Source organism: Notechis scutatus, chromosome 6, assembly GCF_049901735.1.
Source record: "Notechis scutatus isolate UNSWTSFEM ecotype Mainland chromosome 6, rNotScu1.2, whole genome shotgun sequence".
Lineage (NCBI taxonomy): Eukaryota > Metazoa > Chordata > Lepidosauria > Squamata > Elapidae > Notechis > Notechis scutatus.
In genome coordinates, this window is record NC_142014.1 from 69,161,001 (window position 1) to 69,175,307 (window position 14,307).

The window sequence follows — 14,307 nt, forward strand, 5'->3', positions numbered from 1 at the left end:
GAAGGCAAACACCTGACAGGGAGTGGGAGTATGGTTCCATTGGCTGTGGAAGGGCAAAGTCCGGCTGGGCAGAGCAGGGAAAAGATAGAACAAGGGAGAGGGAGTTCAGAGGAAGACCCAGGCCCACCCGCTCTTCATTCTAGGACACGCAGGGAGGAACGGAGAAAAGAGCAATGTGGGTTGCGTGGCTTAGAGGGGAGGAAAAGGCCCTGATTCCCTTCATTAGCCACAGCTGGGAAGGCAGTTGATAAGAAAGGCAGGCTGCTGGGAACAAACATGACTTTATCTTGTGTTGCCGTGGCTTATCTGCATTCCTGGCGTCTTCCCAACTGTGTGAGTTTTGCCATGCCTTCAATTCTGAAATTCTTGCTCGTGCCCTGCCAAACTAATTACTTCAGTTCGGCTTGTTTGGACTTTAAGTTACAGTTTGTGTTGCTCATGTTTTGGACTTAAGTTTTTGCTGTCAAAGGCTGTTCCTGGGAGAGTTTTTCTCCAGCCAGAAGGTAACCTGGACATTGGGGGCAAAGTTGGAGATAATAAAAGGACTCTTATTGCTTATCTGACTGTGTTGCCTTTGTGCCATGCCCCGGGTCATCACACCTGCTCTACACCTTGCTTAAGACCTTCACCCTACGCTGTCAACACATCAACCTTATTACTGAGTCTTTACCTTGGATTCTAAGTCCACTAGACTGACAGCTTTGTCATCCACTTGAAGAACCATGTCTTGTGTCCAGACTTTGCCTTTGGCATCCAGGAGTTTCAGCTTCCTTATTCCATCATCAACTGTGATCATGGCTTCTTTCCGATCCAGAACAAAAGTGGTGAGGTGCTGACAGGTTGGCAAAAGAAAAGAAGGAGATCTATGTTTACAAAAGGATCATCAGAGCAGATACCGTATTTGCCGGCGTATAAGGCGACTTTTTGCCCTGAAAAAGATGCCTCCAATTGGGGGTCGTCTTATACGCCGGGTTGTCTTATACGCCGGCAAATAGTAATTGGGAAGCACTGCAGCTGCCCGCGGCTGAGGCACTTTTGCGACTTTTTGCCCTGATTCGGGAAGCGAATCCCGTGAAGCCGAAAGGAGCAGCCAGCCTTCTCCCAGCTCCCAAGGAAGCGAGGCTCGCACCGCCCGAGCTCGCTGAGGTATCCAGCTGGGGCTGTCAGGAGTTGTTACCGCTGGCGCGGCTCGCGCTCGCTCCAGTCCGCGTTGCCTCGGGAAGGGAAAGGCAAAACCAGGAGCCGCTGCTGCCATTGCAAAGCGCCGCCGCGGCTCTTCCTTTTGCCTTTCCCTTCCCGAGGCAACACGGACTGGAGCCGCGGAGCCGCGCCAGCGGTAACAACTCCTGACAGCCCCAGCCGGATACCTCAGCGGAGCCCGGGCGTGCGAGCCTCGCTTCTTGGGAGCTGGGAGAAGGCTGGCTGCTCCTTTCGCTCACGAGATTCGCTTCCACGGTAGACAAAAGTGCCTCAAAAAAAAAAAAAGTGCAAAAGTGGAAGGCGTGCGGAAGAGGGGGCGAGTATATAACAAACTATATTTTGAGTGGAAATGTTGGGGGTCGTCTTATACGCCGGGTCGTCTTATACGCCGGCATATACGGTACTTAAAACTTTTGGAGAGATTCTTTTTGGAAAAGCAAAACAGGTTGTTTACAAAATAAAACGGAGAGAACAGAAAAACCAACTATTTCTATCTATGGATATATTTGAGATGCATAAATAAAATAAGATAAAATAAGATTTTAAAAAATCTTACCTCCACATGGTATTGCGTTATCTCTGTAATGCTGCTGATGCTGTCTCGTGCATAATTCTTCCTTTGCTCTGGTTTTTATCAAAAATGGAAAAAGAGGATATTAGAATACTACATTTATTTAAAAATATCAGTGGGTGGGGAGCTTTGATGGCACCAGTTGCTTATCCCTGAATTAAGATAAGTTAATAAGTATCACTGAATAGGCTTTTAATCTATTGATTCTAATTTAAATCTCAGACAATGGATTGATTCACCAGCTGAAAGTAGAAACTTTGGTTTTGGCTTCATAGATTAAGTGCAATGTGCCACCAAGACTTGTCAACTGTTTAGAACTTAGCACATTGGATCAATCCAATAAATTGAGGCTTATTAAAAAAAACTCATAATTAAGTAAGCCACAGCTTAGCCAGGTGTGTGAACAAGATCGCCGTGGTTATCTATTGAACTTCCTGACTGTCTTAAGGTGATAAACCAAATATCTGGCTACACTCCACAGATTGTCTACATCTTTCAGTTTGCTTGGTATGGACATAGTTGGAACTGTCCATTGTGGCATGCAATCAGTTACGTTCATGATGAACGTAAATTGCAATATTCCCACTACAGGTAGTCCTCAACTTACAACCATTCATTTAGTGACCAAAGTTACAACAGCACTGAAAAAAGTGACCGGTCATGCCCCTGTTGGAGTCTGAATCCGAGAAGGAAGACGAACAGTTGACAGGGAATAGGAGTATGGCTCCATTGGCTGTGGAGGTCTGGCTGGTCAGAGCAGGGAAGAGGTAGAACAAGGGAGAGGGAGTTCAGAGGAAGACCCTGGCCCACCTCCTCTTCATCCTAGGGCACGCAGAGAGGAATGGAGAAGAGAGCCATGTGGGTTGCGCGGCTTACGGGGGAGGAAAGGGCCCTGATTCCCTTCATTATCCACAGCTAGGAAGAGAGTTTAAAAGAAATGCATGCTGAGTGCAGCAGCTGCAGGGAGCAAACGTGAGTTTATCTTGTGTTGACTTTAGTTATCTGTGTTCCTTGCGTCTTCCCAACTGTGTTGAGTGATTGCTGTGCCTTCATGTCTGGAATTCTTGCTCCTGCCCTGTCAGACTAATTACCTCATTTTACCTTGATTGTACTTATAGTTACAGTTTTTGTTGATCATGTTTTGGACTTGATTCTCTGCAGCCAAAGGCTGTTCCTGAGAGAGTTTTTCTCCAGCCAGAAGGTAACCAGGATATTGGGGGCAAAGTTGGAGCTAATAAAAGGGACTCCTACTGATTATCTGCATTGCCTTTGTGCTACGCCCCGGGTCATCACATGACTGATGGTCAGTTTTCACATTACTGTTGTAGCATCCCCATGATCACATGATCAAAATTTGGCAACTGGCATGTATTTATGACAATTGCAGTCGCTGGGTCATGTGATCACCATTTGTCACCTTCCTAGCCAGCTTCTGCCAAGCCAAGTCAATGGGAGAAGCCAGATTCACTTAATGACCACATGCTTCTCTTAACGACTGCATGATTTGCTTTAACAATCATAGCAAAAAAAAAGTCATAAAATGAGGAGCAACTGGTTTAATAACTGCCTCGCTTAGCAATAGAAATGCTGGGCTCATTTGTGATTGTAAGTGTAGGATGACCTAGGATATTGTTTTGAAGAGGAAATTATAATTAAAACCCATCTGGTAATTTTTTCACCAGATTGTAGAGTATTTTTCATCTGGTTTCCAGGCACTGCCTTATTAAAGCAGCTTATAGTGACTTCAGAAACTTTCTGGACTGTTTTTTTCATATACAGGAGCTTCAACGTGATTTAAAGGGCCAATTTACCAGATATTCTCTTTCCTATTAATCAAAAGCCAGCAGCTCTCCAAATTCAAAGATGGGCAACTCAACCCTCCCAAGATGCCTGGTTGTGAATCCATCACTGCCTTTTCATGAGCAATGAAAATAGCAGCCTTCTCACATGCAACACATAATTTGAAAAGAAACACTCCATCTGGGAGGGAAAAAGCAAACAAAGGAGACGCAAATGACTCCACAAGCCAACCACTTTTACTATTTTATTTGAAATCACGCTGCACACTTAACCCTAAACCTGAATTAACCAAGTATAGTTGCAGGATTTGGGGGTTTGACATATACTATGCCCAAGGGTCGGAGGGGTTTGAAGCGGGTAGTGATGTAGCTGCGGTACGCCTTCTCCGAACGCGAAGCCAAACAACAGGATCACAGCTCACTATCCATTCACTATCCATTCACTATCCACAGCTCATAAAACCCATTCTGGAACAGCAGTAGGCTAGCCCCAAATTTAAAATTAAAATGGCTGTGAAAGTCTGACTCACAGACGAACACAATACAGAAGCCTGATGATGGCAGATGAGATTCTGCTGAAACGTTGCTACAACTTTAGAGGCACAACTGTGGTAACGTGGGAGAATGCCCGAACAAAGCTGAGTGCTATATATATATATATACACATACATACACATGCACACACATATACATACATATATATATATATTCTGCTGAAACGTTGCTACAACTTTAAAAGCACAACTATAATGACGCGGGAAAATACCCGAACAAAGCTGAGTACCATAAATATAAATATAAATATAAATATAAATATAAATATAAATATAAATATAAATATAAATATAAATGTATGTATGTATGTATGTATGTATGTATGTATAACTTTTTGCATGTTACAGTGGGAAATATGTTTGGGGCATGTTTTCACTATCCACTATCCAGGAAGAGAAATCTCACTTTCTGACAAAGCAAGCGTATACCGCAAAACTATTTTCTGTATGTTTTTTTACATACATCAAATGTTATTAAACAAACTAGAGAAAACTTTTAAGCAAAAGTCCCTGAAATATGAAGTATATATTCAGTATACACACATACACCTAAACACACACACACACACTATGTACATATAATAAAAAAGTAAAGGGTTCCCCTGTCCAGTCATGTCAAACTTTAGGGGTGGTGCTCTTCATTTCTTAGCCAAGGGACCCAGCGCTGTCCGAAGATAATTTATGTGGTCATGACTGTAGGCCAAGTCACACAGAACACTGTTGCCTTCTCACTGAAATGGTACCTATTTATCTACTTGCATTTGCATGCTTTTGAACTGCTAGGTGGGTGGGAGCTGAGGCAAGTAATTGCGTGGAGCTCTCAAACCCAGGCTGTCAGCTTTAGTGGGTGCGGCCATGGTACACCACAGCGGGGGGGATTTTTGCCCTCCCTGGAATCCGGAGGCTTTCCTCAAGCCTCCGGGAGGGCAAAAATGGCCTCCCCAGGATCCGGAGGCTCTCTGGAATGGGCCCATTTCCAGCCTTTCCAAACTTCCAGGAGACCTATTTTTCGCCCTTCCTGAGCCTCTGTGCACGCCCTGCACTTACCTGCATTTAAAATGGGCCACATAGGGATTCCTAGAAGGGGAGGGGTCGGCAGGGCCAGCCAGGAGTGGGATTTGGGAGTTCTCTGAACTGCACAGTATCTTAGCTAGGGGCTCTCCCGAACCCCTGCAAACCCCCAGCAACCCACCCCCAGTATGTGTGTGTGTGTGTGTGTGTGTGTGTGTGTGTTTGTGTATTATATACATTCACACAGTATGTATGTGTTTGTGTATGCATAAATGCTCCTATATAAAGCCTTTCAGTAAACAGTAGCCATATTTCATTACATGATCCATAGCTAGTCAAAGTTAATAAATGATTCTTTCATCAGTTGCTATAGCATCAATTCTGCAGGCCTTAATCCTAAACCTTAGTCTGTTATTTCTGATTCATTACTTCATTTATTAAAATTATCACTTCTTTTTACCACAGCACTCATAGCAATTAATAATAAAATCAGGTCAATAGTGGAAGACAGGGCTTTCCTAGATATTTTCAAATTAAGTTTGCCATAATTGAAATGGAAAGTACTAAACAATACTCCGAGAAACAATGGGTGATGACAGTAGTGTCCTCATTGTCCTAGATTCCTCTCAGCATATTAGAAGGCAATGACAAGATTCCGTCAACAATTCTGTTGACATGTGACTTTTACCACATCCAATATTTTTAAATCTTCATTTTTCTCCTTTAATGTGGATGGATAATATAACAAGTTCATCTTTCTTGGAAATAACTATCTATTTTCTAAAAAAACCAACATAATGAAAATAGTTTCCATCACAAAAATTGAATATAGCATTTAAACATCAATTACTAGAGGTGGTATAATCATTTTCTAAAAATAACTTCCTACCCAAAAGTTTCTTCAGGTGTAAATTTGGTATAAGCAAGCAGCCATCAGTTAGTGACAATGAGATACAGGTAGTCTTCAACTTACAACTATTCGTTTAGCTACTGTTCAAAGTTAAAACCATATCTAAAAAACGTGATTTGCAACTGATGGTTGCATTTACAATCACTGTAGCATCCTCACGGTGACATGATCAAAATTCCGGTGCTTGGCAACCAGCATATATTTATAATGGTTGCAATGTTCTCCACTTAGTTGATTGCCATTTGCGGCCTACCCAACTGATTAACAAAAAAATAATAATCAATGGGAGAAACCAGATTCACTTAACAACACCCTGGTTCACTTAACAACTGCCTTGAAATTAGCAATGAAAATTCTGATCCCAATTGCGATTGTAAACCAAGGACCACCTGTATGTACAGCCAGTTTTCTATTATTCTAGGGAGATGGTGAGTAGAAGAGGCAACAGAATTGAACTCAAGAGCATATGTAAGGTGGACCTTTAGCCTTAACTGGCCAAGACAATCACATACTATAATATCAAAGGGTTTCAGATCTGATAGTATAAATTAAAAACGTTCAGCTCAAGCCATGCTGGTTACAATGAGAAGGTTAAGTCAGACAAGGACACTGTCATGTTCAGTCAAGTATTTGTGACTAAAAAAAATCACAAATTTATAGTGATTAATGTAATGACAAATCTGTAGTGATTTATGTCTATTTTGATTTTTGTTTGAGAACTATAAATCAAATAAATATGTGGCTTTCAGTTGCATTCTACCTAAATATCACATTCTTTATTTCATTCTATGAGAAATTATTTTTTTAGCATTTTTCAACGCAGTTCTTCATGAGTGCCAAGTTGCTATTTCCCCTCATCTTCAATTAGGCATTGAGATATGCCAGCGTCACCAAAACTGCACCTATGCTAAATGATGCCCGTAGGGCCTCCAAATTAAAGTAGCAGATTTCAACTGTCAGGAAATAATTCAGGTCTTCCATGTTTGATGATACTCACATTTTCTAGGCAATTTTATAAGATGTCTCACAACATGTTATGAGCTTTCTATATTTTATTGGTGCCTTTTGGGCTTTTTTGTGAGATCACGCCATGGGGCATGGTGGAAAAAGTGCTGTCAATGCCTGCTTATTTATGTGCTTTTTACACAAGACATTTAAATCCTATTTAATATATATCTTCTCTACTGAGGAGCCTGGAAAATAAGGTTGTAGGATCCGGCTCCTGAGTTTTATGCTACAGCAGTGCTTCTAAAATTGGCAACTTTAAGATATGTGGAATTCAAGTCCCAGAATTCCCTTGCTGGCTGGGGAATTCTGGGAATTGAAGTCCACATGCCTTAAGGTTGCTAAATTTGAGAAGTACTGTTATATAGTAAATATTCAAACTATGTTTTCCCATAATTTAGTGCCTTAGACTTGTTTAGCTATAATTCTCATGCTCTTCTCCAGTATGGTATGTGACAGGAGCCCCCAAACTTTTGGGTTCCACGGATCAGTTCCGTGGAGGGCAATTTTTCCACAGACCAGGCTGAGTGTGGTTTCACACGTTCCCTGGATCTTGTGTGTGCATGGACGGGACATCGCTTGCTTGCCTGGCCCGGTTCCTGGCAGGCCACGGACTGGTGCCAGTCTGTGCCCTGAGGGTTGGGGACCCCTGTAGTATTGGATATGATAGCAATTCAGAAGATCACAGTGTCTGATCTGGGCAGAATGCCCTCGATTATTATTTTCTGAAAAGTATAGCATGCCAAAGATTTAGTCCCAAAGGTGCTTTTTCAAGAGGCAACTGGACTTTCTGTTTTTTTCTTTGAAGATATTTCGCTTCTCATCCAAGAAGCCTCTTCAGCTCTGACTGGATGGTGGCGAGCAGATAAGAAATGGTGTAGGGTCTTCTGCTTGGGCGGGGTTGGACTAGGTGACCTACAGGGCCCCTTCCAACTCTGTTAATCTGTAATAAGATCCTTCCCTGTCTTGCACATATATTTAGGAGGCATAAACTTGCCCCATCGGAAAATTCCTCAGTCATTTTGGTGTCCATTATTAAATATTAGAAGCATTTGATTGGGTCAACATGTTGAAATATTTTCATTTGCACGGACTTTCCCACCCCCCATTTTCACATACTGAAAATGTGCATGCATACACGCACATGCGCACATGCCCACACATGTACACACACACACACACACACACACACACAGCAACAAAACCTGCTGTCATCTGCTACCTTTCTTGGTTTTTTGCTTGGATTACGATCTGAAGAAATAAACCCCATCTGCTCCTGAGAATTATTATTTTTCAAAAGAAAGGAAAAGAAGGAAGATTTAAGATCAATCCTACACCCAGTGATTATTTCCATTTGGGAAGATGTCAAGGCAAGAGTGTTGACATATAGACTTGCAATGAAAAATTGGTTGTCACACACAGCTCTAAAAAACAAAACAAAAAAGAAGTAAAGAAAAAAGAAAGAAGAGCTTTATTAAATGCTACGCATGCAGACACAAGCTTTTAATAAGGATTGGCTTGCAGATCAAATAGAAATCAACCTGTGTTTGCTAAAAACTGTGCAGGCAAAAAAAGCAGGCTCCCACAACGGATTTGATGTTTCCTGTATTTTATGATTCATAATTTTTTATCTGTCCTTTACAAAAATGTTGCTTATTCTGAAAGGGAATAGCTTCTCGCCTACATATACATAATATTATTGTCGATGTTGATTGTTAGGGATAACATTGTTTACCCTAACTGGTTTGGGTAAAAATAATAAATATGGTATCATGGTTTGTTAGTTAAAGTGTGTGTAACTTTAACAGCAAGAATGTAATTAAGGGTGTGGTTGTAAAAGCACTATATAAGAAGCGAGGCAATTACAGCTCGCTCTCTCTGGCTTACTGATCCCTAATTACTGGATGGATTGATGACTGCGTTCTTGCTGAAACGGGGAAAGACAAAGGAGTGTTTATTTTCTCAACGGAGAGAAAATAAAGATTGGACTGATTTATTGTAAGTGAACTGACATTGGCTATTCAACACGGACTTTGCAAATAGAATATCCCCGACAAGACTTGAATGAAATAGATATATGACTAATGGACCGTTATTTTGACTATGCTATAATTCTTAAATGGAATAAACTATATTTTTGGTAGCACAAGCGTATCTGTATTTTTACTGCATGTTAACTAGAAAACTTATCTCACACATTTACCTGTCTTCCTATCTGACTTCGCTGCACGTTCTGTTTAGTTTGTTTTCCTTAACACCCGTTGGGGAATCCAGGCTTAACATTGATCTTGAACCAATCCACCCTACGACTAGAAAAACTCTGTCCTCCTTAAAATCCTACAGCTGTCCCCCTTGATAGTTGCCTGCAATCCATTGGTCCAACTACAAGCAAGACTACTTAGCGGTTTTCTATCAATGCATACAAGATCCCCAATTCAGTTCTTTCGTTCCATTTCTGTCTAGATTTCTGAAGCTTGGGAAATATAAGACAGCCTTTGAACTTTCATTATATGCACATAAGGGAAGGTAAAGGTAAAGGTTCCCTTCGCACATACGTGCTAGTCATTTCCAACTCTAGGCGCCGGTGCTCATCTCTGCTACAAAGCCGAAGAGCCAGCATTGTCCAAAGACATCTCCGTGGTCATATGGCTGGCATGACTAAATGCCGAAGGCACACATAATGCTGTTACCTTCCCACCAAAGTGGTCCCTATTTTTCTACTTGCATTTTTTACATGTTTTCCAACTGCTAGGTGTTGTGGTTCACTGGCAGCAGATGCAGACAGCTGAGGTCTCTGACAGCGAGGACTCAGATGAGGGGCCTGCGTGTGATGCAGGGATGGGGCCAGGACTATCAGAGAGGGGGGTGCTGCCTACGGAGCTTGGGGAATCTAGCAGCAGTGACACAGAGGACCCCGGGGAGCCTGTGCTCAGTGCACGTATGCGCAGGGCTGCTCGAAGGAAAGAGCAGCTGAAGCAGCACGGGTAATTCGGGAATAAGGCTGGAAGGTGATGGCCCCTCCCATAAGGGATAAAAGCCAGCCTTTGGGGTTGGCTTCCTTGCAGGAAGCAAAGAAGTTCTTTCTACTCAGAATCCTTGTTGAAGCCCTGCTTACTCCAGTTTGTTTTTTGAAACTTCTGGTTTTGGATACTTATCTGCAATTAGTCTTTTGTTCTTGGAAGCCTTTCACAACCTTGAAAGGGCTTGCTCTTATCTGGGACAATTAGTTTTGAATGACTCTTGGCTGTGAATTCACAGCGCTGCATTAAAAAGATTTGCTTTTATACATACTTGGTGTTTGTTTGATTTGAACGAGGCTTGGGTCAGAACACTAGGTTGGCAGAAGCTGGGACAAGTAACGGGATCTCACTCTGTTATGTGGTGCTAGGGATTTGAACCACCGACCTTTCTGATCAACTAGCTCAGCGTCTTAGTTGCTGAGCCATCGCGCCCCAGTGTCCCCCTTGATAGTTGCCAGTAATCCATTTGTCCAACTACAAGCAAGACTGCTTAGCAGTTTTCTATCAATATACACAAGATCCCCAATTCAATTCTTTTGTTCCATTTCTGTCTAGATTTCTGAAGGTTGGGAAATATAAGGCAGCCTTTGAACTTTCATCTATATGCACATAAGGATTTAACAACAAAGCAACAGAAAAAGGAGTACACTGTGGCAAAGTTATGTGCTTATAAGAATCAATTTCGAGGATCAAATTAGGCCTGGTTGTTATTTACAAAGTCCTATATCATAAACCTAGAATCAGCGTATATCTGGTACTCTCTGGCCAAAATTAAATTCATCTGTCTGGTTTCATTCATCTTTAGAAGACCTGCTGAGAATTATCTCCTCATCCAGGAAGTGCGTCAGGTATGGGCTAGTTCAGAGGTGTTAAATTCAAGGCGTGAGGGCCGGATCCAGCCAGCGGGGTGCTTAGATCTGGCCTGCGGGGGCCACCCTGGAAAAAGGAAAGGACCAGTCCATGGTGCCTCTGCCAGTGAAAATGGAGCTCCATTTTCACTGGCAGGGGTTTTCAGGATGCTGTCGCAGCTGAAAACGAAGCTCATAGGGACCACGGGTGGCCTTCCCAAGATCACTGGAAGAGGGTTGCAGGAAGCTGTTGCAGCCGAAAATGGAGCTTGGAAGCCCGTTTTCACTGGCAGACTCCTTCGGCCACCACAGGTGCTCCCAACAGCAAGTGACATTGAGCTGGCCACACTCACCCTGACTCCCTGAGGTCAAACACAAACCTGATGCGGCCCTCAATGAAATCAAAGTTAGATGGTAGACTAGTTTGTGGAATCCGATGTATTTTTAGATTTAATTCATTGTTGGGTGAACACTCATCGTGTGAAAGGGAGGAGAAAGGAGGTTGGTTAGTCTATATGATTTGTATACTTGCTGTACAGGTAGTCCTTGATTTACAACCACAATTGGGAACAAAACTTCCTTTGCTAGGAAAATTAAGAGAGCCATTCCTGATTTTACAATCTTTTTCTTGCCACGGTTGTTAAGCGAACCACCACAGTTGTTGAATGAATCTTGCCATCATTAAGGGAATGTAGCTTCCCCCAATGACTGCTTATTGGAAGCTTTCTGGGGAGGTCACAAAAATAATCACAAGTATTGACTATTATAAATACAAGTGGTTGCCAAGTTCCCAGATTTTGAACATGTGACTATGGGAACAGTTGTAAGTGTGAAGGACCAATCTTTGAACCACTTTTTTTCAATGCCATTGTAACTTCAAACAACAGTAAATGAATGGTTGTAAGTTTAGTACCACCTGTACACAGGGCAGGATCTTTAGAATGGGATGGGTTAAATAGATAAATGAATAGCAATGTAATTTCTAGGGCACACACACACACAAACACAAACACACACACAAACACACACACAGATGCTATAGCAGCAGTTGCCAACCGGTGGGCTGCGGACCACCAGAAAAATTTGGTGGATCACAGAGAAATGTCACCCCAGAGCATCCCCCAAAGCAATTAATCTAGGCTGCACAAGAACACAAGGCTGCGCCGCCCACATGGCCCGCAGAAACCCTCCCCGCCATTCACTCCTTATCTGGCAAACCTGCCTGCTAAATTGCTATTTTTCCTTTTTCCGACCATCAGCTGTGCTGCTGTGCTGGGAGATTTAGATTAGCTAAAAAGCAGGAAATCATTGGATTTCTTGCTTTCTAGCTAATCTTTAGATCTTCGGCTCTGCTTTTAAGCAGAGCCGAACCTTCCTTAGGACTGAAGCAGTGTAGACTCAGCTAGCCGATAGCAGGTAGATAGATCTCTGAATGAATCTGTGATTCTGTGAGCAACTCAATTTGCCTGCCTGCTTTGCCTGATTTTGGGTAAAAGTTGCTCCTTTTTATAAAAAATTCAATATTTATATAAATATTTATAATATTTACATACAAGCCATGCCCAGCCAGTCACATGACCACCAAGCCACACCCACAAATTAGGCCACACCCACAGAACCAGTTGTTAAGAAATTTGAATTCCACCCCTGCCTGTGTGTATGTGTGTGTGTATGCGAGAGAGAGAGAGGGAGGGAGGGAGGGAGGGAGGGAGGCAGGGTGGTTAGATCAGATCTCTCTCTCTCTCTCTCTCTCTCTCTCTGTCTGTCTCTCCCACCAACATCAGCAAGCCACCGTCAGTCAAAATTCATATTAGTGGTCCCCAAGATTTAAAATTATGAATTTGGTGGTTCCTGAGGTCCAAAAGGTTGGCGACCCCTGTGCTATAGAATACAATGCCTGATGGCTCTAAATCAGAGGTCCCCAAACTTGGCAACTTTAAGACTTGTGGACTTCTAGAATTCTCCAGGCAGCATTCTGGGAGTTGAAGTCCACAAGTCTTAAAGTTGCCAAGTTTGGAGACCCATGCTCTAAATCATTTTTTCCATAACTTCAGCCTACTTAGCTTAATTAAGACTTTGCATTCATGATCCAATTATAATCTCTGCATTGGCTAGTGAATCTTACCGTACAAAGCTTTTGCGCTTGTCTTTGAACTCTGTTCCTTGTCCCTTGAAGAAAATGTTGGCGATCCATATCCACTGTAAGGTAAGAAAGAGATTGCTTAGGTGCATTTTTGTGTTCTGGAAAAGTCAATCAATCAATATACAATCAAGCTAAAATTCAAAGACTAACTGCAGTGAATTTAGGAATGTAAGGATTTTGGCTTTCATGTTTCCGGTTCATGTGGATCAGCTTAGCAAGTGTGAAGGAATCCACATAAGGTGTTTGCTGAGTGAAAATTCCAAAAAAACTAGGAATTATATCTCACCATTCAGCTACTTAAAGAAAAAAATGCAAATGAGGGGGTATACATAATCAATCGCCAGACAATTTAAGGACAGGGGTGGGATTCTACCAGTTCGCACCTATTCGCTAGAACCGGTTAACATTCTAAGCAGTTCGGAGAACCAGTTGTTAGAAGAAATTACTGGCCTAATCCTGTAAGGAAGGCAGGAAGGAAACATTCTGGTGTTGCTTACAGAAACTGCCTCTCCGTTAACCCTTATTATATTCTTGGCAGGACAAGACTTCCTACCTCAGGAACGTCTCTGGAGTTTTTTTTCCCTCCTTTGCTGGTACTTTGCTTGCGTGGAGTGACCATTCAAAGTTACAATGGCACTGAAAAAAGTGACTTATGACCATTTTTCACGCTTACGACTGTTGCAGCATCCCCACAGTCACGAGAGGCCAGACGAGGAGATGCCCGCCTCAATGTGAGTGATGTTGAGTTGGCCACATCCAGCCAGCTACATAACCACCAAGCCATGCCCACCAACTAAGCCACGCCCACAGAACTGGTTGTTAAAAAAATTGAATCCCACCCCTGTTTAAGGATCAACTCAACTTTAGAGAGATGGAGACATAATGTGCCCTAAAACTATGCTACAAGATTACTTTGGATCTGGAACTGGAAAGAAACCTAATGTTGTGGCTCATTAGTGGCCAGCAGAGCTGGCGGCAGACTTGGATAGTGAGGAGGTTGGGGAGGAACATGGGCCAGTCCTGGAGTCTGGGGAAGGCACTGACGTGTGCTCTGCATCAGAGGCAGAGATGGGGCCAGGGCTTTCCAACAGTTATCACCTGCCTTCGGAGTTGGAGATTAGTGGGCAGAAGAACAGCTGGAGCTTGTTCCCAGTGTGCGCATGTGCAGAGCTGCCAGGAGAAGGGAACAGTTAAGGAACAAGGGTCGACTTGGGAGTAAAGGCTCAGGTGGACGGTAAATGGCCCC

General features: G+C 42.7%; 1 protein-coding gene across 4 annotated transcripts in view; it reads right to left on the reverse strand.

The window, feature by feature from the left end:
- Window positions 1-14,307, reverse strand: part of EPS8 (EGFR pathway substrate 8, signaling adaptor) — a 177,438-nt gene that overhangs the window by 68,313 nt on the left and 94,818 nt on the right. For all 4 annotated transcript variants that reach the window (XM_026678647.2, XM_026678645.2, XM_087968686.1 and 1 more), the window contains exons 3-5: window positions 13,044-13,117; window positions 1,757-1,824; window positions 671-832 (exon numbers count right to left, since the gene is read on the reverse strand). In XM_026678647.2, coding sequence (XP_026534432.1) covers window positions 671-832; window positions 1,757-1,824; window positions 13,044-13,117 — 304 coding nt within the window. The remainder of the gene's footprint in view (window positions 1-670; window positions 833-1,756; window positions 1,825-13,043; window positions 13,118-14,307) is intronic.